Source organism: Vulpes vulpes, chromosome 6, assembly GCF_048418805.1.
Source record: "Vulpes vulpes isolate BD-2025 chromosome 6, VulVul3, whole genome shotgun sequence".
NCBI classification, from domain to species: Eukaryota; Metazoa; Chordata; class Mammalia; order Carnivora; family Canidae; genus Vulpes; species Vulpes vulpes.
The window spans coordinates 105,161,621-105,188,482 of record NC_132785.1 but is presented as its reverse complement, the minus strand read 5'-3'; the positions used below and the strand labels follow the sequence as shown (position 1 = coordinate 105,188,482).

General features: G+C 33.7%; 1 protein-coding gene across 10 annotated transcripts in view; it reads right to left on the bottom strand.

The window, feature by feature from the left end:
- PCNX1 (pecanex 1) overlaps positions 1 to 26,862 on the bottom strand; it is a 161,509-nt gene that overhangs the window by 39,875 nt on the left and 94,772 nt on the right. For all 10 annotated transcript variants that reach the window (XM_072761860.1, XM_072761856.1, XM_026008502.2 and 7 more), the window contains 11 exons: positions 23,851 to 24,004; positions 21,472 to 21,504; positions 18,570 to 18,741; positions 17,955 to 18,065; positions 14,730 to 14,821; positions 7,664 to 7,773; positions 6,914 to 7,019; positions 5,161 to 5,253; positions 3,969 to 4,119; positions 1,007 to 1,148; positions 92 to 269 (listed from right to left, as the gene is read on the bottom strand). In XM_072761860.1, the coding sequence (XP_072617961.1) occupies positions 92 to 269; positions 1,007 to 1,148; positions 3,969 to 4,119; positions 5,161 to 5,253; positions 6,914 to 7,019; positions 7,664 to 7,773; positions 14,730 to 14,821; positions 17,955 to 18,065; positions 18,570 to 18,741; positions 21,472 to 21,504; positions 23,851 to 24,004 (1,342 nt within the window). The remainder of the gene's footprint in view (positions 1 to 91; positions 270 to 1,006; positions 1,149 to 3,968; positions 4,120 to 5,160; positions 5,254 to 6,913; positions 7,020 to 7,663; positions 7,774 to 14,729; positions 14,822 to 17,954; positions 18,066 to 18,569; positions 18,742 to 21,471; positions 21,505 to 23,850; positions 24,005 to 26,862) is intronic.

The following is a 26,862-nucleotide window of genomic DNA, read 5'->3' as shown; positions in this document are numbered from 1 at the left end:
GATATGCAGGCAGAACCCTCCCTAAACAGAGTATTACCTAGGGCGATACTTTTTACAGATAGGGATATTCCTTTCAGTGAGTGATAATTACCTTGTTGAAGAGTATGGACATGAAGAAGAGATCCAACAACATGGTCTCTGAAAATGCTTCATAGTCAATTTTGAAGAAGAGCACAGTAAAGATGACTGTGACATACTGATATGTAGGGCTGCTAAAAGAGGATCGTAGCAACTTCAGACCAGCAATGGTGATCATTAAAGCACCTAATCTATAATATAAAGAAAACACAACTCATTAATCAATGACTGAAAACTTTAGAAAATATACTAACTTTAGAAAAATCACTATTTCATTTACTATGCTTACAAAATATATATATATCAAATATAAACTTCTAAAAATGATTTATATAGCTAGGCAAATCATATTCTAAAATAAACTATTATAGTATTTCCTTTTAACAATATGTAATTGATTCTTATTCTTTTATATAAATAAGAATGTTTTAAAAAAGTAAGTATTGTAATTCTAACATATGGTTCTCCAGTTTCTGAATATTTTTATTTCTTTAATATTAATAGCATTTAGCACATAAAAAAACAGGTATTAAGGCTTACCCAACAATATCTACCTTGTCTACTCAGTGGATAGGCCTATAGAATAATTGCAGAGGCAAATGACCACCTATATTGCTTGACTTACACAGTACACAAAAACATATTTCTCAAACTTACCATCTAATATTAAAAATTAACTTTATTAATAAATGACTCCTCATAAAATATTAGTTGACAATAAGATGTCCAGAGTAATGATACACAAGAGCAGAAACAGATGTTCAGGAAGGGAAGTTAAAGACACAATTTCACCTGAATTTTTTTTATCTCACAGTGTATTGCACCAAAGATACCCTAAATTATTTATTTCTACTTGATCATTGTCTTAAGACATTGCTTATGACAGCCCCTAGCAGTTAAATATAGATGAGACAAGTATTATACTTACTCTGTATCCAGTTTTTTTGGACTAGCAATTGTCTCTGCACTGCTACTAAGTTCATTGAGAACAATCAATGGATAAATGATATTCTTCTCCACAAAAAGAAGCCACACATGAAGTTTCTCAAACCACATCATAGTGGCTGCATCTAACAAGGTAATACAAGAAGATCATATCATCTAATGTATAAAATACAGGCGTGCCTCATTTTATTTTGCTGTACTTTATTACACGTTCCAGATACTACTTTTTTTTTTTTTTTTTAAACAAAATGAAGGTTTATGGCAACCCTGTGTTAAGTCTATCGGCACCATTTTACAACAGCATTTTCTCACTTCATGTTTCTCTGTTACATTTTGGTAATTCTTACAATACTTAAAACTTTTTCACTATAATTATATTTGTTACGGTTATCTATGATCAGTGATTTTCTTTTTCTAAGATCTTATTTATTTATTCATGAGAGACACACAGAGAGAGAGGCAGAGACATAGGCAGAGGGAGAAGCAGGCTCCATGCAGGGAGCCTGATGCGGGACTCAATCCCGGGTCTCCAGGATCACATCCTGGGCTGAAGGCAGGCACCCAACCGCTGAGGCACCCAGGTGTCCCTGATCAGTGATCTTCAATGCTTCTGTTTTATCATCTTTGGGATAATATGAACTCTATCCACATAAGATGGCAAACTTAACCAGAAATGCATGTGTTCTGATTGCTCTGCTGACTGGCTCTTCTACCATTCTCCTACCTCCTCTCAGCCTTCCCTATTCCTTGGGACTGAAATTAGGCCAATTAATGACTCTACAATGGCCTCTAAGTGTTCAAGTGAAAGAAAGAATTGAATATTTCTCATTTTAAATCAAAAGCTGGAAATAATTAAGCTTAATGAGGAAGGCATGTTAAAAGCCAAACTAGGCCAAAAAGCTAGGGCTCTTGTGCTAAATACTAGTCAAGTTGTGACTGTACAGGAAGTTTTTGAAGGAAATGAAAAGTGCAACTCCAGTGAACACACAAATGATAAGAAAGTGAAACAGCCTTACTGTGGATATGGAGAAAGGTTAGTGGTCTGGAGAGAAGACCAAACCAGCCACAATATTCCCTTAAGCCAAAGCCTAATCCAGGGTACATCCCTAATTCTCTTCAATTCTATGAAGTCTGAGACAGGTGAGGAAGCTGCAGAAAAAAAAGTCTGAAGCTAGCAGAGGCTAGCTAGTTCAATGAAGTTTAAAGAAAGAAGCCATCTCCCCATAACATCAAAGTGTAAGGTGAAACAGCAAGTAATGATGGAGAAGCAGCAAGTTATCCACAAGATCCAGCTAAGATCATTAAAGAAACTGGCTACAGATTTTCAGTGTAGACTAAACAGCTTTCTATTAGAAGGAGATGCCATCTGGGACTTTCACAGCTAGAGAGGAGAAGTCAATGCTTGGCTTCAAAGCCTCGAAAGCCATGCTATCTTGCTAGGGGCTAACACAGCTGGTGACTTTCAGTGGAAACCAGGGCTCATGGACCATCCCAAAAATCCTCAGGCCCTTCAGAATGCTAAATCTACTTTGCCCGTGGTACTATAAATGAAACAACAAAGTCTGGATGATAGCACATCTATTTATGACATGGTTTACTGGATTTTTTTAAGCCCACTGTTGAGGCCTATTGATCAGAAAAAGAGATTCCTTTCAAAAGGATGCTCTAAGCTTTTACTAAAAGGCCAAGGAAATTTGCTTTGAGAATGAATAGTCAAGTTTGGTATAGAAGGCTTTTAAAAGCATCAGAGTTGGGGATCACTGGGTGGCTCAGCAGTTTAGCGCCTGCCTTCGGCCCACGGTGTGATCCTGGAGTCCTGGAATCGAGTCCTGCATCAGGCTCCCTGCATGGAGCCTGCTTCTCCCTCTGCCTGTGTCTCTATCTCTTATGAATAAATAAATAAAAAATCTTAAAAAAAAAAAGCGTCAGAGTTCTCAAAACGAGTTAATTTATCTCCAAATAACTGAGGAATCCTCTATCATAATGCACTAACTGAAGAAAAAGTTTGAGGTCAAACTATTGGCTTGTTTAATCACAGATATATAATAAATGATTACATAGTTATGAACTTCTATTATTTCTCTAAAATGAGGAATTATGGTATATCACAAGTCATAGGGCCAATGAACAAAGACCAACTACTTACAACATGAAAGTCAAGTCAGAGTTTAAAGTAGACTGGCCCTCTTCCTCTTTTGGGGGGCATTTTATACTTTATTCCAAATCTGAACAAGAAAGAACATTACAAGTGTTTTAAACTTCTTTTCATCTGATCAACTCTTTTATACCCTTCTCTAGTGGGACATAGTGTTATCGATAGAAACAGGAACAAAGTTCTCTCTATTCCCCCATGCTTTGAGCTAAAAATATTTCAAAGAAATCTTACGGAGGACTGGATTGCCTGTACATAGAAAAGAAAACTTAAGGAAAGGATAAGGACTGGAGAGAGAAGCTGTAGACATGCACAGGATTGATCATTGAGAGGTCTATGAAGAACAATATAGAAAGAAGTCTTATTTTGTGGAAGTCAGTCTTGTGGCACTGACATTTATACTTCAACTGAAATTAAAGCATCCTGCAAAAGGCTTGACTCATTACAGCTTCAAATCTAAGTATAACAGGGATGCCTGAGTGGCTCAGCAATTGAGCATCTGCCTTTGGCTCAGGGCGTGATCCCAGGTCCGGGGATCGAGTTCCGCATCCAGCTCCCTGCGAGGAGCTTGCTTCTCCCTCTGAGTCTCTGCCTCTCTCTGTGTCTCTCATGAATGAGTAACTAAAATCTTTAAAAAAAACAAAACAAAACAAAAAAACAAATCTAACAAATACAAGCCAAAGTGTTACTTGATGATACTTATTTGTCATCTACTAAAGTAAAAAACAAAAACAAAAACCAACGACAAAAAAGTCCGTAATATTAAAAAGAGCAATGTTAACAAAATACTTACTCCGAACTTCGTACTGACTGTACTCTACTGTCTTCAGCAGAGGGTGAGAGAAGCAGTGCCATGGTAGCTGTTTTCTGACTTGAGGCAGTACGTAATGGGTTACAAACCCCACAAAGCCGACCAATGCATACAACACATACTTGAGAGCAGGCTAAAAGAATAAAATTGAGAAAATTAAAAGTGTTTTTTGAGATCCATAGAACTTCTAATTTGTCAATTCAATTTTCTACTTATTAACAGAAAATGGCAAAGTCAATTTTCGAATCTAAAAACCAAACATCTGTCAACAAAGATAACAGTTAACACTGTTTTCTTATGTGGTTAAAAGTTAAAAACAGTTAACACTGTTTTCTTTTTTTTTTCAATTTCTCACATTCCTTTCCCTTTTCCTTTCCTTTCCTTCTTTCTCTCTCTCTCTCTCTCTCTTTTCTTTCCCTCCCTCCCTCCCTCCCCCTCCCTTCCCTTCCCTTCTTATTGGTGTTCAATTTGCCAACATATAGCATAACACCCAGTGCTCATCCCATCAACTGCCCCTCCCAGTGCCCGTCACCCAGTCACCCCCACCCCCCGCCCACCTCCCTTTCTACCACCCCTTGTTCGTTTCCCAGAATTAGGAGTCTTTCATGTTCTGTCTCCCTTTCTGATATTTCCCACTTGTTTTTTCTCCTTTCCCCTTTATTCCCTTTCAGTATTAACACTGTTTTCTTACGTGGTTTTTCTGAAACTTATACTAAGGTTGCCCCGTAGATCAACACGTACAAAAGAAGTGGTGGTATGCCACACCAGATATCAATTATAAAAGACTGCAGCTTCTGTCTTAGGCTTTCTCACTCTAAGACCACTGGCTCTAGACCACAACTGCCATTTTGTGTGGATACTCAAGCAGCCTATGGTGAGGGTCATATAGAGAAGAACTCAGAGCTCAGGCCAATGGTCAGGAAAGAACTAAGGCCTGCTGACAGCCTCGATTGATGCCAGCCCCATATGACTGTAGCATTATAACACAGCCTGAACTGGGATCATCCAGCTAAGCTACAGAGTCATGACCCAGAGAAACCATAAGAAAATAAATACTTTTAAAACTGAACGAAAAGTCATATATTTCAGCACTATGGACAAATATTACAATCAAATAAAAAATGAGTCTAAACCATTATCTTCCCCCAATCAAGAGATCAAAATGATTTTTTACCTGCAATACTGTGAACACTGTGCTTACATGAATAGCAAAATACAGCACACCAATTACAATGCATACTACTAGGTCAGACTGTAAACGCTCACTCTGGAACAAAACAGAATTATCCAACTATTACACAAAATTCAAAAATATGTATTTCTTTTATTCCCACAGTCAAAAAAACTAATTTTATTGGTCCTATTCTTCTAGATAATTCTTATACATAATAATCAGCTATAAGTTTTTTCTTCCTGAATTTCCTGATATTTTGGTTTGACAATGGAAATATCAAGGAAATGAAACTAGTTCTACACACTGTATAACATAACAGTCTTTTATATATTTACTTTAAAATATTTTATTTTTTAAGTAATCTCTACACACAAAATGGAGCTTAAAGTCATGACCCTGAGATCAAGAGATGCGTGTTCTACCAATTGAGTCAACCATGGGCTCCTCTAACAAAGCCTTTTAGAATGAAGATTTCTTTCTCTCAATTGATCTGTATGTTTCATTTTTACACAAAAGGAAATGAGGTACTTAAATCACTATATCAGCTATAGGGGAATACTGTTTTGGATAACAAAGTTATGCTTTCCCATTGGTTTTTTAAAATGTTGAAACTGCATGTCTTATTTTACTTACTGGATTTTGGTTCTTTTAGTGGTTGTAGTAAACCGGAAACCTCTCAATATCTTAACTAGTCATCAACTGACCCACAGGTATATGCTAACCTTAAACTAAATTTAGAAATATGTTATTACATGTAACACGAAATGTGCTTTGTTAACATGGAAACTGAAGTCAGAAAAAATCCTGAGGCAGCTTTATACTTCTCAAGTTTGAAGAACATATGAACAGCTCAAGTTCATTAAGGCAAATGTCATGACTAATTCAAGACCTATATAAATTCAGTTTTTCACAAGTGGAAATAATCTAAAATAACTAAGAAATATGCTTTGCTTCATAAAACAGATACACATCTATAAAATTCATTTTTCAAATAATTACTAAAATATAGACAACATTGAATTTACTAAATTAGAAAATTTTTAAATTATGACATTTTCTTAAGTATAAATAAAATTAGTAGAGATAATTGCTATCTCCTTCTATCTAAAAAATAAACACACATACACTTTTCAGACTGCTGTAGAGGAATAAAACACACTAAGATTAGCAGGTTATTTACAAGGACAGTTTTTGTTTTTTTTTGTTTGTTTGTTTTGTTTTTTTTTTTAATTTTTTATTTATTTATGATAGTCACAGAGAGAGAGAGAGAGAGAGAGGCAGAGACACAGGCAGAGGGAGAAGCAGGCCCCATGCACCGGAAGCCCGACGTGGGACTCGATCCCGGATCTCCAGGATCGCGCCCTGGGCCAAAGGCAGGCGCCAAACCGCTGCGCCACCCAGGGATCCCACAAGGACAGTTTTTATCAACAAGAACAGTAACAACAAAATCTAATTTATGTTAATATATGGATCTTTCAAATCCTAATTTAAACTGAATAGGATTAAGAATTCTATAAACAATGAAATTACTTCATTTCACCTCATCTGAAAATGAATATTTAGCATACTCTTTTATACAGTAACAACTTTTGAGAATGAGCATTTCTTAACAGGTTAAAATCTGACATAAAAGCAGTCAACAATATATTATTTGCACACACATTTTCCCCAATTACAAAAGGCCTTCATTATATAACATGACAAACTGTCTAAAATTTACATCTTTAGATGATTGTAAAAAGCTAAAACTTACAACAGAATTTCTAAGTTTTTCAGGCAGTGGATCTTTTACTTCAGACAGAGGATCTTCTGGATTTTTCTCTTCTGTTTTTGGAAAAATCTTGGATTGTACCAAAGAGCTTTAAATTAAAAAAAAAAAAAAAGAAAGAAAGAAAAGAAAGGAAGAAAGGAGGAAGGAAAAAGAATAAAAAATCAATTCATAACGTGAAAACCAGTACTTCAAATGACAAATGAAGTTTATGACAAGTGTTCCGGGGCGCCTGGGTGGTGCAATAGAGTAAGCATATCCAACTCTTGGTTTGGGCTCAGGTCCTGACCTCAGGGTGGTGGTAATGAGCTCCATGCTGGGTTCCTACATTCAGCTCTGTCTGCTTGAGATTCTCTCTTTCTCTCCCTCTGCCCCTCCCACTCATGCACACAGGCACACTCACTCTCTAAATAAGTAAATCTTACAAAAAAAAAAAAAAAATCAAGCATTCCAAGCATATTTTATCATTAGTAACTGATAATTTCTAAAAAGTTTACAATACTATAAATAAGCATATAAGAATATTTTTATTAAAACATAATTTTTAGAAGGGAAAAAGCTAACAAACAATCCCAGCTAAATTGATTAGAATGATCCAAAGTTAATATATTTGAAACCCAATACAGTTAAGTCAACAGCACTTTGACAAGGTGGTGGGAAAACAGATCTTAAGTTAAATCTGGAAGAAATCCAAACTTATTTAAATTTCTTTAATTCAGTAACAAATGCACTTACAAAAGTACAGATGGATCACTGCTTTGTCGGCTGAGATGATAGGATATTGCCACTAATAAACCACAAAAAATGGAGAAAAGTACTGGAATATGCTGGCCATCCCAAGAATCCTGTTGGAAAAAAGTGTTCTGTTTCAGAGAACAATATGCTGTTACTTTATCATCTATTATATTATCCTTTCATGTCAGTATTTTGGAGGAAGATAACTAAATTTAACAAAAAAATTTTAGCCATATTATCAATTGTATTCTTTTCTAGATAAATTTAGATTTATTACTTTCTGATGAGCTAGAACTTTACTAGATCATCTTCAGGTTTCTTTTGGTACTAAAGCTCTATTTATACACTAGGAATGAAACATTTGCGTTGGATAGATGTCGCTCTTGATTTCTTTCATATTTCATGTGGTATTAAGCTTATGGTAAACTACATTCTCCCTTTAGAAAAATGAAATAACTTGGTGCACACATTTGATTATATATAATAGAGGAGGGAAAAAGCAACACATAGTACAACACATTAGATAAAACAGAATGCTGACATCGCTGTGCTTTTATCCTGATACCTTTGCTCATAATATGCTGCCATTATCATCTTCCAGAAAACTGAGTAGGCATTCAGTGCTCTTGAATAATGAACTCCATATTCCCCAAAATAAATAATGCAAAGGCTAGCTTCTAAAGTCAACCAAACATGTGGATGTACATATGCATGTCATGTCTGCTCACTGCAAGATTTCTGGAGTCTACTAGCAAGATATCTGGTAAAGAGTAGATAATACTGACAAAAGGAATAGTTAAAAATTCTTAATTATGGCCAGTGAGGTAAACAGCATACTATTCCTTCTTTCTCTGGGACTCAAGAAGCAGGAATGGTAGGAGTGGGAATCCAAATGGTGGTTTATTATAGTACTTGGGTTTTTTCCCATTTAATAATAAAGTCTTGAAAATTGTTACACATCACAACATACAGATCTTTCTGTAATGGCTACATCAAAACATCATTATCATCATTGAACACTATATATTAAGCCCCATCCTTAGATCTTTGCTATTTCCTAAACAATTTTTTTTAAGATTTTATTTATTCATGAGAGACAGACAGAGAGAGAGAGAGAGAGAGAGAGAGAGAGGCAGAGACACAAGCAGGGGGAGAAGGAGGCTCCATGCAGGGAGCCTGATGTGGGACTCAATCCCGGGACTCTAGAATCACGCCCTAGGCTAAAGGCAGGCCCTCAACCGCTGAGCCTCTCTGGGTTCCCCTTCCTAAACAATTCTTATGACCATCCTTAGAGATATATACCACTGCTCCCCAATTTACAGATGAGAAACTGAGGCACAAAGGGTTCAATAATTTGTTAAGAGGTAAAATAAAGTCAAGAACTGAACCTTCTGATGATTGGATTTACTGAGAAGGAAGTTAAGCAATATAGGAGTTTGAGAATGAAAGGGAGATAAATACATAAGGAAATAAAAGAGAAACTGTGTGTAGGTATAGCATTTGCACAGTGATAATCAGGGAAACATATCAGGTATATGAGAGAGGCAAGGAAGACCATGTGTGGTCGAGATGTGCAGTGAGAGGTGAAAGAAAGCCAGCCTACAGCTTCCATAAAGCACAGTCCATGGATAATGCATAAAACTTGACAATATACACAAAGCGTAAAGTTAGTTACTTAGACATAGGGGGGCAAATACCAAAACAATCAACATAAAGAATTGAAAGTGGCAACTCTAAGGAAGGGATAGAGAGGGGATGGTTATTCCTGGCAATACGTATTATAGAAATATCTGATTCTTTGAAAGATATACATGTACAACTTTAGTAAACATTAAAACTAATAAAAAAGATTTCCAGTACATCTACTTTAGAAAACTGGCAATTCCATTTCAGGGATTTACTCAAGAAAAATGAAAACATGTGTGTGTTCATTGCAGCTTTATTCATAATATTCCTAAACTCTAAACAACAATGATGTTCACTTCTAAGGCAACAGAGAAGTTGACATATACATATAATGGGAGTAGGGATGATTTAAAACTAAATGGGGTATTTTCCTGCAGGAAAAAGGAACACAATAATTTGGATGAATCTCAAAACATTATATTGAACAAAATATATCAGCTACAAAAGAGGTGTGATTCCATTTGTATGAATTTCAAGAACGCCAAGTCTATAGTAAAAGTAGTTGGGGCAGGGGGGGGAATGAAAAGGAATATGAGGGAAATTTCTCATGGTGATGGAACTACATCTTGGTAAGGGTGTGTATTATAAAGGTATATGTATTTGTTAAAATTTATCAAGCTGTCTAACTAAGATACATGAATTTCTTATATAAAGAAATATATAAATTCTTCCTCAACTAAAGCAAAACAAGTGTTTGGAGAAAACTAAAAATTCTGCTTTCATCTGACAAATTCTTGACACTACTTTTTATTGCTCTCAGACAAAAGAAAAGCATACTTAAATTGATCTCAAAATCACTTATTTATATCAAGAATTTAGAATACTCATACATTCAATATAATTCATGAATATTTAAATAGATAGTAACTACAACCTTTATTGAATCACTAACTAAAAAAACAAATAGCAAAACAAACCAAACCACCTGATTTTTCAATGAACTCTGGTCAGAAGTGGGAGAAATTTCAGTAACTATGAAAAAACAAAACAGAAGTTGACCTACTTTGACAGATTAAAAGATGGGTTTGTTCTACCCACTGTAGTGGGTTTGAACATCCAAATTCTAGCAATCTCTTAAAAAATATGAAAGGGATCCCTGGGTGCCGCAGTGGTTTGGTGCCTGCCTTTGGCCCAGGGTGCGATCCTGGAGACCCGGGATCGAATCCCACGTTGGGCTCCCAGTGCATGGAGCCTGCTCCTCCTTCTGCCTATGTCTCTGCCTCTCTCTCTCTGTGTGTGTGTGTGTGTGTGACTATCATAAATAAATAAAAATTAAAAGAAAAAAGAAAAAAAATATGAAAGCATCAGGCAGCCCCGGTGGCTCAACGGTTTAGTGCCACCTTCAGCCCAGGGTGTGATCCTGGGGACCCTGGATCAAGTCCCACATCAGGCTCCCTGCATGGGGCCTGCTTCTCCCCCTGCTTGTGTCTCTGCCTCTCTCTCTTTGTGTCTCTCGTGAATAAATAAAATCTTTAAAAAAAATATGAAAGCATCTAGAAAGTATACACACATTACTAGGATGCACTAAAGTTGTTTTAGAAAAAAATTTTTAGCTTTTAATGAGTTAAAAAAGTTAAGGAAAAATGAAAGAATAAACATAAGGAAAACAGGAATCAAATATAACAAATATAAACAGAAATAACAAATATAAAAGTCTGTATTAATAGATAAAAAGAAAATCAATTCCTAAAGGTATGTAATAATGCTTCCCAATGTATCCAACTGCCCAGAAGTAACTATGGTTATCAATTTCTTGTATATTCTTCTATCATTATTCTATGTATATACAAGCCATTGGGTATGTTTTAAAAAAAAAAGCACAAAGGAAACATCCATTTGGGGGGGATATTACCTTTCTTTTTATTAAAACACACACATACACACACAAATGTGATATATATAGCATACCCATACAGGAATATTATTCAACCTTAAAAAGGAAGGAAATCTTGTCATTTGCAACAACATGGATGAAACTGGATGGCATTAAGCTAAATGAAATAAGCCAGACAGAGAAAAGAGAAATACTTCATGGTATTATGTATACGTGAAAATTTTTTTTTCAAAGAAGAAGTCAAATTCATAGAAACAGAATAGAAAATAGCTGCCAGAGACTGGGAGGTTGGGGAAATAGGGAAAGGTTGGTAAAGGAGTATAAACTTTCAATAAAGGTCTGGCGGCGGGGGGGGGGGGGGGGGGCGCGGGGGTGAGAAATAAGTGAAGGTCAAAAGGTACAAATACTTCTGAAGGTTATAGGATAACTAAGTCATAAAAATGTAATGCAAACCATGGCAACAGTATTTAATAAGACAGCACTGCATATTTGAAAGTTGCTAGGAGAAAGATCTTAAAAGTTCTCATTAGAATGCACACAAAAAAGCTTTGTAACTGTATGAACAATACTTACCTATTGTGATTATTTCATAATACACACAACAATTAAATTATGTTGTACATCTGAAACTAATCTAATGATACATATCAATTATATGTCATTAAAAAATTAAATAAACTTAAAAATATTTTACAAGGATGAATAAGGTCTAAAGATCTAATGTATAACATAATGACTATGGTTGATAACACTGTATTGTATAACCGAAATTTGCTAAGAGTAGAACTTAAAGGCTCTCACCAAAACAAAACAAAATAAGATAAATATGAGGTAATAAATGTATTAACTTGATGAGGGGAATCTTTTCACAGTGATTCAGATCATCAAATACACTTTTAATGTCTTGTCATTTTATTTGTTGATTATACTTCAATAAATCTTGAAAAAACAAATGGCTTGTCTTGAAAATCACTCCACATTACCATATAAAAATGTTCTAAATCTGCAGATTTACTGTAGTGGGTGACATGTAAAACTAAAACAGTATAGTGAAACGTCATATCCAACAAAGAAGAAAATAATTTATCTTCCTGTGTACTTTTAGGATTCTTTGGCAGTTTTATAATTGCTCTTCTTCTGCTAGATAATTAGAGTTAAATAGCCCATTGTACACTGGTCTAGAAAACTTATTGCACTGTTAACTTCTATGATTCCAACTTCCAAATAATGATTCACTTTCCAAAACATGTTTTAAAGCACAGATCTAAAATCTGTACCGGAGGATGGTTTACAGGCAGTGCACCTTGGAGAAGTTTGCATTTGGATCTTGCTGCCTCCAATTCTTTCCTTGGTTTAGCTCCATCAAGTATTTCCCTCTCTAATGGGTACCCCCCACCTTGAAATGAAATCAAGTCTCAGATCTTTTTAAAAAATAAAAACCTGAAAACAACCCCCATTACGTACACGTTATCCAACTATATTTTAGAAAGAGTATCTTACATTTCCTTAATATTTATTCAAACCCAATTTTATATTCATCTAGCTTCCTCAGCAAAAACAAAGAAGTGGTTTGTTGAAGTCACCAATAACCTGTTAACTGCCAAATTCAATAAAAACTTTTTTCAGACAATTCTGCCTCTGAAGTTTCCTTTGTGGGATTCTGTTCTATCCATCACTTAAATATCAGCATTTTCCAGGGTTCCATCTGCATCCATTTCCTCTTGTCAACTCAGGTTAGCAGTTTTTACTTACATTTTCACGGAGTTGATGAATCCTAAATCTTTTCATCATTATCTCAAACCTCTCTACATAAACTACCCAGTATGCATCTCTCAAATACCCCATAGATGTCATCAAATGAATGTGTCCATCTATAAACAACCACCTCCCTCGCTAAACTCAGAGATCTCCAATCTTAGGCACTAGTATCACTATCTAACCAGCTGTTCAAGCCAGACTCTACCCAGAAGTAATGCTGGACTCTCTTTCGGCTTTTTTTCTCTTTATCCATAGAGTCTCCAAATATATTCACTGAATCTAATTTTAGTTTGGTCCCTCGTAATTTCAAGATTGCAATACGACTCACCCCATTTCTGATCTTTCTTGATTATATTTCAATCTCCTTTCACACCAGAGACTAAGTAATCTTTTTGAAACGCAACACTGATCATTTCTTTACCTTACCTAAAATATTCTGATAGTCTCTTAAAAAAAAAAAAATTACGATGGCCTTCCATCTCCACACCAGTAAGTTCAGGGTAAGATATTTCATAATCCAGCTACTGCTTATGTTTCCAGCCTTACTAAAGGCCATCTTTCCTCGTGTACCCAAAAACCTCCAGCAATTTCAAATTATTTGCTGCTTCCTGTACACAACACATTTTCTTGAGAGCTCCATGGCTCTTCATCCCTAATTTCAACTAGCTAATTTCTGTTTGTCAAATATTGGTTAAAAAGCTAACTCCCTTGGAAAATTATCTTTAATTCCTTTTGGCTGAATAAGGTGATAACTTATATGCCTATATCACTCTGTTTTCATAGCCTTCATCATCCTCTACTGAAAGTGTTGATTGACTTATTAATCACATCTAACAGACAAGCAACTTAAAAGCAGGAAATGGTGTTTAGCACAGTAACAGGCACACAGTAAACATTCCCTAAATGCTACTGAATAAATGATGCAAAAAAGGATGCTATGGATCACTTTTCTTAGTCCTTTCAACCCTATCGTCCTCTGGTTGTCTTGCATTAAAGATTAAAAAAAAATAATACTTGAGGTTGAGAATTGTTTACAAGAAATTTAAGATTTTTATGTTTACAACTTGGTGACAATCTTTTTAAAATAGAGCTAATTGGGATGTCTGGGTGGCTCAGTGGTTGAGCATCTGCCTTCAGCTCAGGGCATGATTCCGGGGTCCAGGATCGAGTCCTGCCAACAGGCTCCCTGCAAGGAGCCTACTTCTCCCTCTGTCTAAGTCCCTGCCTCTCTCTTTCTGTGTCTCTCATGAATGAATGAATGAATGAATGAATGAATGAATAAATAAATAAATAAATAAATAAATAAATAAATAAAATGAAGCTAATTAAGGCTCATCCAGATCTTTGTAAGTCAATAATGACGTTAAATTTCAGTGCATTAATTTTGACTAGAATGTATCTTAACTTGCAGTCCTTGGCACTTGTGCTCAGAAGCTTCAAGAAATCTTGATGTGAATAAGACATATATATATTTTTAAAGATCTAAAATTAATTTCATATTATTATTATCACCAACCTAGTTTTAATAATCTGTTTCTAATATTAACCTATGATTACTACCTGAAAAAGGATTTACTTTTAATAATCGTTAACCATGAAATTGCTTTCAAATTCAAAGTAAACAAGAATGAAAATAATGCTCAAAATACAAAAATCATGGAAATCAATGCTACAATGGCCCCAGGGAGAAAGAGGGAAGGGGGCTTACATCATTATTAGTCAATTAAAAACAATTTCACATAGAAAAATAGCCTTAAACATAAAATTGTACTATCATGTATTGCTCACCTTTAAAGCGCCATAACACAATCCATACAGTAAGGCTACTGCCACAATGCTACAGATAAAACTGTAAAGTGCTGCAAGCAAACTTGTAGTGGCTAGACAAGAAAATGAAAAAAATTTAGCATTTTATAAACATTTATGGAAAAAACACATCTTAAAAGGCCACTGAAAAGTATGTAAAATGTTGTAATACTGACTACAATGAAATATCTACTCATTTGATTTTTAAAAATTCAGTTAAATTCAGTTACATTATCCTATCCTTTCAAAAGATTTTAAAGTGACAAAGGTTTACTACCCACAATTTTTGATACAAGACAAAATGTATTCACCTTATAAGTAATAAACGTTTATACACAGCAGAAAAAAACTGTACCTATATTATGCTTCAAGAATGTATCTTCTTATTTACAAAAGTATGGGGAAATGAAGCTTGTGGAGGCTTAAAACAACTGGCAATGTATTAGGTATTCACCAAAAGATATTAGTCTCTGTAAGCAGAACTAGTATTACCCAAAGAAGTACATTTATATTCCCATGTGTTAATTAACTCTCACAAAAAAGTACAGATCGAATTACCAACAACAAAAAGTAGACCCATCTCTTCAATAAGTGGCTTTGGGAAAACTGGACGGCTACACACCAAAGAATGAAACTAGACCACTTTCTTACACCATACACAAAAATAAGCTCAAAATGGATAAAAGATCTAAATATAAGACAGAAACCATAAAACCTCTAAAAGAAAACATAAACATAAACAGTAATCTCTTGGACATTGGCCTTAGCAATATTTTCCCAGGATCTGTCTCCTCAAGCAGAGGAAACAAAAGCAAAAATAAACAATTAGACTACATCAAACTAAAAAAGCTTTGCAGAGTGCAGGAATCTAAGAAAAAAACAAAAAGGCAGTCTACTGAAAGGAAGAAGATATCTGCAAATGACATGTTCGATAAAGGGTTAATATCCAAAATATATTTTAAAAAAAACCTCATATAACTCAACATTGGCAAAACACATAAATAATCCAATTAAAACACACAGAGGACTTGAATAGACATTTTTCCAAGGAAGACACACAGCTGGCCAACAGACACATGGAAAGACATTCAGCATCACTAATCATCAGGGAAATGCAAACCAAAACCACAATCAATGTCAGCTCAAACTAGTCATAGTGGCTAGCATCAAAAAGACAAGAAATAACAAGTGCTGGCGAGAATGTGGAGAAAAAGGAGCCCTCATGCAACTGTTGATGGGAATATAAATTGGTACAGCCTCTAAGGAAAACAGTATGGAGGTTCTTTAAAAAATTAAAAGTGGAACTACCATATGATCCAGTGACTCCATTTCTGGCTATTTACCCAAGAGAGTGAAAACACTAATTCAAAAAGATATATGCACCACTATATTTATTGCAGCATTATTTACAAGAGTCAAGATACGGAAGCAACACAAGTGTCCTTCAACAGATGAATGAATAAAGACTTAGCCACAAACATGAATGAAATATTGCCATTTGTAACAACAACATGGATGGACCTACAGGTCATTATTCTAAGTGAAGTAAGTCAGACTAAGTCAGACAAAAAAAGACAAATACTGTATGATTCACTCACATGTGGAATCTAAAAAACAAAACAAAAAACAAAAACAGAGAGACTCAAGAACACGTAACAAACTAGTGGTTGCCAAACTGAGGGGATGGGCAAAATAGTTGAAAGGGATAAAGAGACAAACTTCCAGTTATAAAATAAATAAATCACAGAATGAAAAGTATAGCATAGGGAATACAGTCTGTATTACAGTCTGAATACTGTAATAACTGTGTGGAGTGACAGGTGTTAACTACACTTACAGTGGTAAGCATTTTTTTAATGTATATAATTACTGAATCACTATGTCATATACTTGAAACTAATATAATATTGTATGTCAACATCAACTATATTTTAATAAAAAATTTTTCTTAAATTCTATTCTGATAAGTGGAAAAAAATAGATTCAGTGGGATTATTAATAATAAGGACTAGGGGATGGCTAAGATAGTTACCCTTTATTTTTAAAATATGGATACAAGATTTTTGTTAATAGTAATTTTATATGGTAATCATAAAAAAATCTACATGAAAAAATTTTCTTTAGGCAATATTAAAAAACTAACACCTTGCACAAGTTTGTAAATGACAATATGATGAAGTCCACTATTATAAATCACCTACCCGAAGCCCCCTCCATGCCCTAAATACTGAAACAGTCTTCTACCCAATAATCTATGAAGACCTGCTTACTCCTAATTCATACCCCTTCAAAAATTTTTCAAACACTAAAAATGCCCTAGATTCATAGCAACACAGAAAGAGATTAGTTTCTACTTAAAATTTAAGCTACAATAACATTTTATCAACAGAGATGATTTCAATGTATATGCTTGGAAGATATGGACTACAAATGTGGAGTATGAAGAGAAACAGATCACAAAAGTTATATAGTAATTCTTTCCCCTTCATATTTATTCTCTAGTTGTACACTCATCTTTCAAGTAAAATTTTAAATGGTTAATTTATATAACAATGTATTTTAACCTCAGAGTCCATAAAACTATTTTCAAGTTCTGCAAACCATTATCCATTTCAGAGTAATACTGGTATGGTCTTTCTCATTTTCAAAGTAAAATAAACATGTAAGAGGGGAATAAATTTCTAAGTGTATCAATCCATACCCATATATCTTACTCTAAACACACAGATACTTCTAAAAATCTTATCTAGTAAAATATTTTACTAAAAGCATCTGGTTTTGGTGTTTCCATTCTAAAGAAATAACAGAGCTCTGAAACCATATTCAGAGACATACCAAATAAACTAATACAGAATCCAAATATAATGTCATGTGTCAGAAGTCAATTTATTTGGGATAGCCTTTCACAAATATTTCATAAGTTTATACAGATTCCATCTAAACTCACTACAACTTTTAGTTTTAGATAATGGTACTTCATCACTTCTTATAATGTAATTCCATTATTCCTGGATCTTTCAAAAAAGTGGCAGATCTGACTACTTTGTTCTATCTACAAATTAATTCCTGCTCAGTCTTTAATTATTAAATAAATGCCTTTTTCTTTTTAATTTCAATTCTAAAATGAAAATTAGAAAGGTATTTTAATGTTACTTTATTAATGATCTGTAAAACTATAATCTGTAATTTTTAAAAGAAACTACTCACCATTACCACCAAAGATATGAATATCCAATTGCTCACAAAGGTACATTACAAATGTATTCACTTGAGGCAGGAGACCAATGAAAAATACTATTGGGAAACAGAGTGTAAACACTACAGAAGAAAAGAAAAGCATGTTAAAAACATATATAACAATCATCCTTTTGTTCATTTTAAGATCATAAATGATCTTAAGATCATTTAAGATCATAAATGATTAAAAAAATACAAAATGTATATGAATACAAAAATTAAAACAATTTTTAAAAAAACATTTTAAATTGTTTCTCTCTACATGACTGCTTGGGTATTAAATAAATTTTTCAATGATAAAGAACAGCTTTTAAAATTATTTCAACCATTTTCGTATAATAGTTATCTGAGATGTAGAATCAAAGTAAAACTTCAAGAACATTTGCTTCAAGAACAGAACTTTTTCATTAACTTTTTCCATTGTAATAGCCCTATAGTTTTGTTCCTCGTGGAGAGGATTACAATAAACAGCAAAGGAAGCCTATTAAAATCATTTTTAACTATATAACTGATCTATTTATCAGGGAACTATTTGTATACAAATAAATTAATGTTAAGATCTGAGATACTTTAAAGACAACTCACCTATAACTAAATCCCTGGCTGATATAAGCACCAGTGGATTAGTGAAAGTTATTCCATATAATTTGAACTTGGTTGTAGTAAGGTTTCTGCTACCATAATCCAAGAGCCAAATAAGACCACAACATAAACAGAAATAAACTGGTCTACTGTAGGCAATGATACGATTATGACCCTGAAAATGATATTTAAAAAAAAAAAGTCATGTTAGTTGATTTTAAGAATCACAACTAGCTATTGAGATCTTTGGTAGCTTATATTCTAAGGATTCAAAATGTATCCACATGGAAGCAAAGTTTCTGACTGTGGCAGAAGGAAATTACAAATATAGGAAGGAAGAATAGAATGAACCCTGTGGTACAGGACTGAAATCAGACATATCAGTATGAACTTATTATTTTTAATGCACAGATAGCTATAAGATGTGTGTATACACATATGTGTGCATGTGTATATACACAAATATATTTCTTAGCTTTATCCATTCAGAGGGCCCAGAAGCAGTGACATTCTAGTAATAAACATTACTAGCATCAAGATTTTAGTTTACAAATAACATATTGACTAAAAAAACTAGGCCTTCACAGAGAAAAGGCTGGTTTTGGGCTAGGGTAGGGAAAGTATAGATTAGCCTGGAACATATTGTGAAAAGGAAAGAAGTACTTAAAGACTGATAAGGATAAGTCAAAAGGACAGGAAGGGCAGTGTGGGCTTCCAATGGCCAAATCAAAGGACAATTTGTCCATCAAAATAAATATAACATTATAGTTCACTGAATAAAACATGAATCCATAGCAATACAAATAAGTAAGCACAGAAGGAAAAATTCTCCCTTATAGTAAAAAGTCAACTGATAAATGTGTAAGGAATGATGGGATTAGAAAATCACTATTTGGCAACCATCAAATGATAAATGATGCAGGCAAGTAATAGCAATAGATTTATTGAAAACAAGCAGGTGGAAGTTTGTGGGGCAAGGAGACATAATATAAAAATCTCAAATATTTTGCTATGAGACATTTATTACCTACTGGAAAAAAACAGTTCACATTACAATAATTAGTGGTTCTCAAAGGACTGGGAGGTAATTTTGCCCCCTAGAGGACATTTGGCAATGTCTGAAGACATTCTGGTGGTCTTCACTGGGGAGTGTGTTCCCAGCAGGCATCTAGTGGGTAGAGGTCAGAGGTAATGCTAGACATCCTATAACGTAGAGGACAGCTCTCCTCCCTCCCACTGTTTTTCAACAAAGAATTATCCAGCCCAAATATTAGTACTGCAGAGTCTGAAAACCCTGCAGATACTACCCTTAGCCAAAAGGTGAAAGTTAATATGACTAGCAAAAGGATAAATTAATATCATGTGCTTCCCAGTATGACACACTGAAAAGAACACAACACTTACATAATTTTCCTTCCAAAAAAGCATGTCCTGTATCTAATCAAGAAGACACATCAGACAAACTCAAATTAAGGGATGGCCTACAAAATAAATGGCAGGTACCCACCGAAAGTGTCAAAAGCATGAAAGACAAATACATACTAAAGAACTCCAGATTAAAGGAAGCTAAAAAGAACAAATGCAAAATCAGGGATTTTCTATTGTCAACTGAGTCAACGGAAATGCCTGAGTAAGATCTGTAGTTTAGAAAATAGTATTCTATCAATGTTCAATGTCCTGATTTTAATAATTATATTGAAACTAATCATGTAAAGGAATGCCTTTGTTTCTAGGAAAATACATGGAAGTCCTAGGGCACTGTGTCTACAATTCACTCTCAGAAAACTGTGTGTGGAGTGAATAGAGATGAGGGAAGTGGTGGAGAGAAACTAATAAAGGAATAGGCAAATATGGTAAATGTTCACACAGGGATCTGGGTAGATGGCATCAAGAATTCTTTGCACAGGAGCACCTGGGTGGCTCAGTCGGTTAAGCATCTGCCTTTGGCTCAAGTCATGATCCCGGGGTCTGCTTCTCCCTTTGCCCCTCATTCCACTTGTGCCCATGTACATGCACATGCTCTCTCTCTCCCCCTCCCTCTCAAATAAATATCTTAAAGAAAAAAAAATTATTCGTATAATCCTTATAACTTTTCCCTAAATTTCAAATTATGTCAAAATTTGAAGTTGAAAACAATGCTGCCATATATCATTCATTACACTTCAAAAGCATTCTTAAAAAAATATTAAACAATCACTTGAAAGGAAATCATTTGCTTTCTTGTTCTGTTTTGCTCATCTACACTATTCCAGTGTATGGGTAAAAATAATAATTATGGTCAAGAAAAAAGGCATCATCATAAACTGTTCTTGGGAGTCTGTTTTTGGACTATTTTAAAGAGAATGTCCTTTGGCATTCTTTCTGCTAAATACTTTATGGTCAGTTCTAAAATTGGATCACACTTCACAAAAAATACTGTTTAGTAATTAATATTCTTTTCCAAAGTCACAAAGTGAATAATAAAGTTTTTAATCTCCTCAGTGTCCACAGGTCTACAGGTCTAAACACCAGATCAACTTATTACCTCTTTATTGTTGCTCTTAACAATTACCTAAGCAAAATAATATACAGTTCTCCCTACTTCAAAATTCTATTTTTTAATACTTACTCATGATTTATTCTTTAAAATTTATTAAACACAAGTTATTAAATAACTATGAGTTTATATGAACCATGTCTACCTAATTGATAACCTCCTCCTAAAAAAGGTTGCCAAAAATGAATTATGCTCATTTTCAACTAAGATTTAGAGTCTACAATTACAATGCTATTTCACACTAATAAATCATCTATCTTTCTAGTAGAGCATCAAAACTTAGATGAGAAAATAATAACATAAATCTTAATTCAATCTGACATACGACCAAAAGAAGGTTTTGATGAATGTTAGGGAATTACAACTTACATGTCTGGGAGAAGAAGAATCTGGTTGAACACTCTAAAAATGAAACAAAAGATAGATTATACTACTGAGATCCTGGTAACTTTATATGCAACCTTCAAAATGCCTGGAATAATTTCAAGTAAAATATTCCACAGCTAAGAAATAACCTATATTAATTTTGTTGAAATATCAACAGAAGATGAAACTCCAAATCACTATGATATCAAAGAGATCTCAAATCTTTCCTGACTCTTAAGCTTATTATTACTAATTAATGATTTGCATCTAGCTTAATATTTCTGAAATGGCATATGGTAGCTAGTCTATCTTACTCCTTAGCTCATCGCTACACATAAGTATAGTTAAGGTAGAAGCTTTCTTATATGATACCACTCCAATTCGGGAAATGCACAAAATATAGGTTAGTTTATAAGAAGAATTTTAGTTCAGCCCACAAATTCCAAGCTTACTAAATAATTCAAAAGTATTTGTTTTTAAAAATTATCTGCATTTTCACACCAAAATCATCAAGTTGTCTCCGTGTAAGAAATTTTATCAACTTTCCAAAAAAATGTTCAAAACGTATTTGACAGCTACTTCCCAAATCATGACTTTTCTCCCAAGTTCCAATTCATTTTTAAGAGCATACCAAACAATTTCACTAAAACGATCTATCACCACCCTACAACTCTACAATAGGCCAAGCTCACTAGGTTTGGCATGTGGTTCTTGGCTGGGTATGAGATCAGGTAAACTAAACTCTTTCGATTCCAACATTTGGCCTCTAAAAGCTTCTGGACCAGTCTTTCTTACTTCTCTTTATATTACTATTCTTCTAGTCAACTAGATTTTTTAAATCTAAAAAAAATTTTAAATCTCAATCATCCTTTATCTTCCTATATCTAACCAGATTAACCTGAAAACAGTGGACAAAGTTAACAGGACAAGAGACACTGAAGCAAAGGAATGAATTTAAATAGCAATAAAGAGATGGATTATAATAGTTGGAATAGAAAGAATAGAGGCCAAAAATTTTGACAGAGAATCATCAAATTTAATCAAATCAACCTGATTACTTGTTATTAGGGATTGAGAAGTAAGGAACAGAGAGGTTTTAGGATTTTGAGTCAGTATACTACTGTTAAAAGCAAAGGAATCGGGAAAGAGAAATATTAATCAGAAGATGATGATGTGCTATTTTTAAAGTGTGCCGAACTGCTTGTTAGATATATAGGACTAAAGCTTTTGAGAAAGATGAAGACTTTGAGATATAAATCTGGACACATAAAAAAAAATCTGGACATAATTCATACATAGGAGGAACAACAAAAAATAAAAGAGGGTAACTTCACTGGCAAGGAGTAGCAAGCTGAAAAGAGGGCCAAATAAAACCCTAAAAAATTCTCATGAACTATGGAGTAGTCCAAAGACCAGAGAGGCATCAACAAAGGAAATTACAGTTATCTGAAAAGTAAGATAATCATCAGGGCAGGATAAAGTCACAGATGAACAATGAGGATAATATAAAAATAGAAGATAGTATTCATAGGTACTAAATGATACAGCACTCAAAAAGGATGAAGAATGAAAAAAGACACAGATTTGGCAATTAGATTATTAGCCCATAAAGACTGTAACTTCAGTACATCAATGAAGAAAAAAGTGTAGATGAGACTTGAAGAAATGAAGTTGGCACAGGTAGTTTTGCTGGATGTCTATCTATAAAGGACAGCTAACAGTATAAATGGAACTAAACAAATTGTTTTCAGGATGGGGGAGAGTTCTGCATGCTAGCATATACTGGGCAAATAACCAATACAAGCAAGAATTTCTACTAGCTCAGAAAAAAAGCAAATGATCCACATTAACAGTCCACACCGATTTTGCATGGAAAGTGAAAAATTAAGTATTTGATTTTTCCATTTTTAGAAAGCTTAAAATTATTAACATTTGGTATTTTGAAGCTACTGTTTATAAACAGTATACCAATTAAAGGAATACCAATCTTCTGGCTTTCAGTGTCCCAAAAATATTTATATACTAGTCTTGACATTATTATATCTAACCACTGATGGATTTGAATAAATTTCATCTTACAGAATGGGGATAGGAGAGTTGATGTTATTTTTTAAATGAATTTCAAGAATGTTAATTCTCATTTTAAACAAATGCCCAAATATTTTCTTTCAATAGTTCCTAGGAAGCTTCATTTACACATCTTTTTTTTTTTTTTTTTGAAGTTTATATGTCCCTTTTGCTCTCTATCCAATCTAATGTAATCACCCAGGGAAAATAAATCTAAAAATTAACATATTACTATAATGCAATGAATGATACAAAACCTCTGCCTTTTAACACAAATATTATTCCCTAGTCTGAAAAGAAGAGAGATGCTGGTACCTTAAGTAGTGAGTATTGACAGCTGGCTATCACTAGGCAGAACTGGAAGACCCAGATATCTCTGAAGAAGCCTTGTATGAGAAGAATAGATCCCAAAAAAGCCACAAGGATAGCCAGGATGACAGCTAACACATTTTCCAGAATCTCACGATTTCTGTAGACAGAAAAATTTATGAGTAAGTAAGTATATCATCAATATAAGAAACTAAGAGTGAAAAAGTGGAGGACATCATGAAGAAGTTCATACTATGCTTGCTGACATGATTTTTTGGTACTGGTTCTGAATAAGGTTTTGGAGCATACTGAAAAAGAAACTAGGTAATATGGAAAGTTAACACAAAACCCTAAGTGCAGATTAACCATGCCACAGTAAGTAAAGTTCTAATTATAAGACATAATAATATTAGTTTCAATTTCTATTTTAAAAGTTTACTCTTCTTTAACATCTGCTTTTCTATAACATCTGTTGCCAAATAACTAAGGAACCTGAATAGTAAATAAAAGGAGATATACAAAGAAAACATTTTTTAAAAACTCAAAATGGTTTCTAGAAAATTAAAATGGAAAAGTTATTTTATATGACAAAGTTTGTGACCAAATTTTGATACCAAGTGATTTCATTTTCTGCATTCTGAAATCATCTGAAATAACCTCAAAACTTATTTACTAGATTACTTAAAAATAGACTTACATATATTGAAAATGAAGACAGTAGTAAAAACCATCAATGCTGCCTCTATCAAAGCTGCTGAGATAGTTCTATATTTTATTTAACTGACACTGCAAAATAATATGATGACCCAGCTATTAAACATAGCAATGAAGATGATTTTTATATGTCATACTGAAAAATAAGAATCTATCTCATTTTATTCATAAAATATTAAATACTTGTAAAAAGCCGTGTTTTTAAAAAAACATTTACCAACATGGGAACATGCTCAATATATCTGCTATGCAAAGAAAAGGACACAAAACTGTATGTATAGAAAGATACAAGTTGTTATTTAAAAGCATACACATATAGGTTAATAAACAATATATCAAAATGATAGTATTAATAATGGTTCTCTCTGGGTAGAAGAATTATAGTTGTCCTTTTCCTATCTTAAAATCTTCATATATATTTAAATTTTCTAGAAAAGATAAAGAATTATTGTTATAATCATAAAATTTTTTATTAACTTGTTTCTTATTAAGTCAATGCCATATTTATAATCAATTGACCTAAAAAATTCACAAATATCTCTGTACTAATTCATTTTATAGTTCTCTCAGATGAAAACAAGTTTGATAGTATTTTCAAATCAATAAACACTGGTATTTTCACTTATTTTTACATAGCAATTATAGAATTGCAGATTTGTCAAATCCAATGACTTTCAGCAGTTCTGCTGTATTACATACTGTCTATATAGTTCCCATCACTGTAGGTGTGCTCTCCTTCAGCTTTTGCTAGTATTTAATTTTGATGAGTCCAGTTTATCAACTTGTTCATTTATTGTTTTTGGTGTCATCTACAAAATTTTGCCTAACCCAAGGTCACAAAAATTTTCTCCTACCGTGTTTTGTTTTGTTCCAGGAATTTTAGTGTTTTATATTTTTTTAATTTTATTTACTTATTTGCAAGAGAGAGAGTGTGGGAAAGAGAGAACACAAGAGGGGGGAGGGGTAGAGGGAAAGAGAGAAGCAGACTCCTTGCTGAGTAGGGGCTCTAAAGGACCCTGAGATCATGACCTGAGCTAAAGGCAGACACTTAACCCACTGAGCCACCCAGGCATCTGGAATTTTATTGCTCTAGATTTTACATTTAGACCTATGATTCATTTTGAGTTACTTTTTATAATTTTATAATATGGTGCAATGTAAGTATAAAAGGCGTTTTTCATATCAAAATCCAATGGTCCTAGGATCATTTATTGAAAAGACTACTATTTCTCTACTTAACTGATTTAGGATATTATTTTGATGTCACTTAGGCCTGGAGTTTTCTTTATAGGCAGGTGTTTAGCCACAATTCCCATTTATTTAATATAGTACCATTAAGGTAATGTATGATGAACTATGATGATTTCTAGCTTTTAAGAAATTTGTCTATTGTCAAATTTATTTATATATAGCTGATCATAATACTCTCATTCATTTAATACCTGTAGAATCTGTGGTGATATCTTATCTCATTCCTGTTAAAGGCAATTTGTATCTTTTCTCTTTTTTTCCCTCTAATTAGACTGGCTAAAGGCTTATCTTTTTTTTTTTTTAAAGGTTTATCAATTTAATCAAGCTTTTGGTTTCCTTGATTTTTCTTTGTTTTTCTGTTTCCTCACAGATTTTTGTTTTATTCTTTACTATTTTCTCTCTTCTGCTTATTTGGGCTCACAGTGCTCTTCTTTCTCTAGTTTCTTAAGGTGGAAGGTAAAGCCATTGAACTGACTTTTCTTCTTATTTAGTACTGTAAGTTCTCCTGAGTAGTATGTTACTGGTATCACCAAAATTGTGATATGTTGTGTTCATTTTTATTCAGTTCAAAATACTTTTTAATTTCTCTCTTGATGTTTTCTTTGATCCATGAGTTACGTAGAAGTATTATTTAGCTTCTTTAAATATTCAGAGATTTCCCAAGAGTCTTTTTGAATTTTCTTAAAGATTTTATTTATTTATTCATGAGAGAGAGAGAGAGAGAGGCAGAAACACAGGCAGAGGGAGAAGTAGGCTCCATGCAGGGAGCCCGATGTGGGACTCAATCCCAGGACTCTAGGATCACACCCTGAGCCAAAGGCAGGCACTAAACTGCTGAGCCACCCAGGGATCCTGAGTCTTTTTGTTTTTACCTTATAGTTAATTCCACTATGGTTAGAGAACACATTTGTATGACTTGAATCCTTAAAATTTGACTCTGTTATTATGGCTCAGAATATGGTTTATCTTGGTTAATGTTTCAGCTGCACTTAAAAGAATGTGTAGTCTGTTGTTTTGAGTAGTGTTCAGTCAACTTAGGTTGGCTGCCAGGAT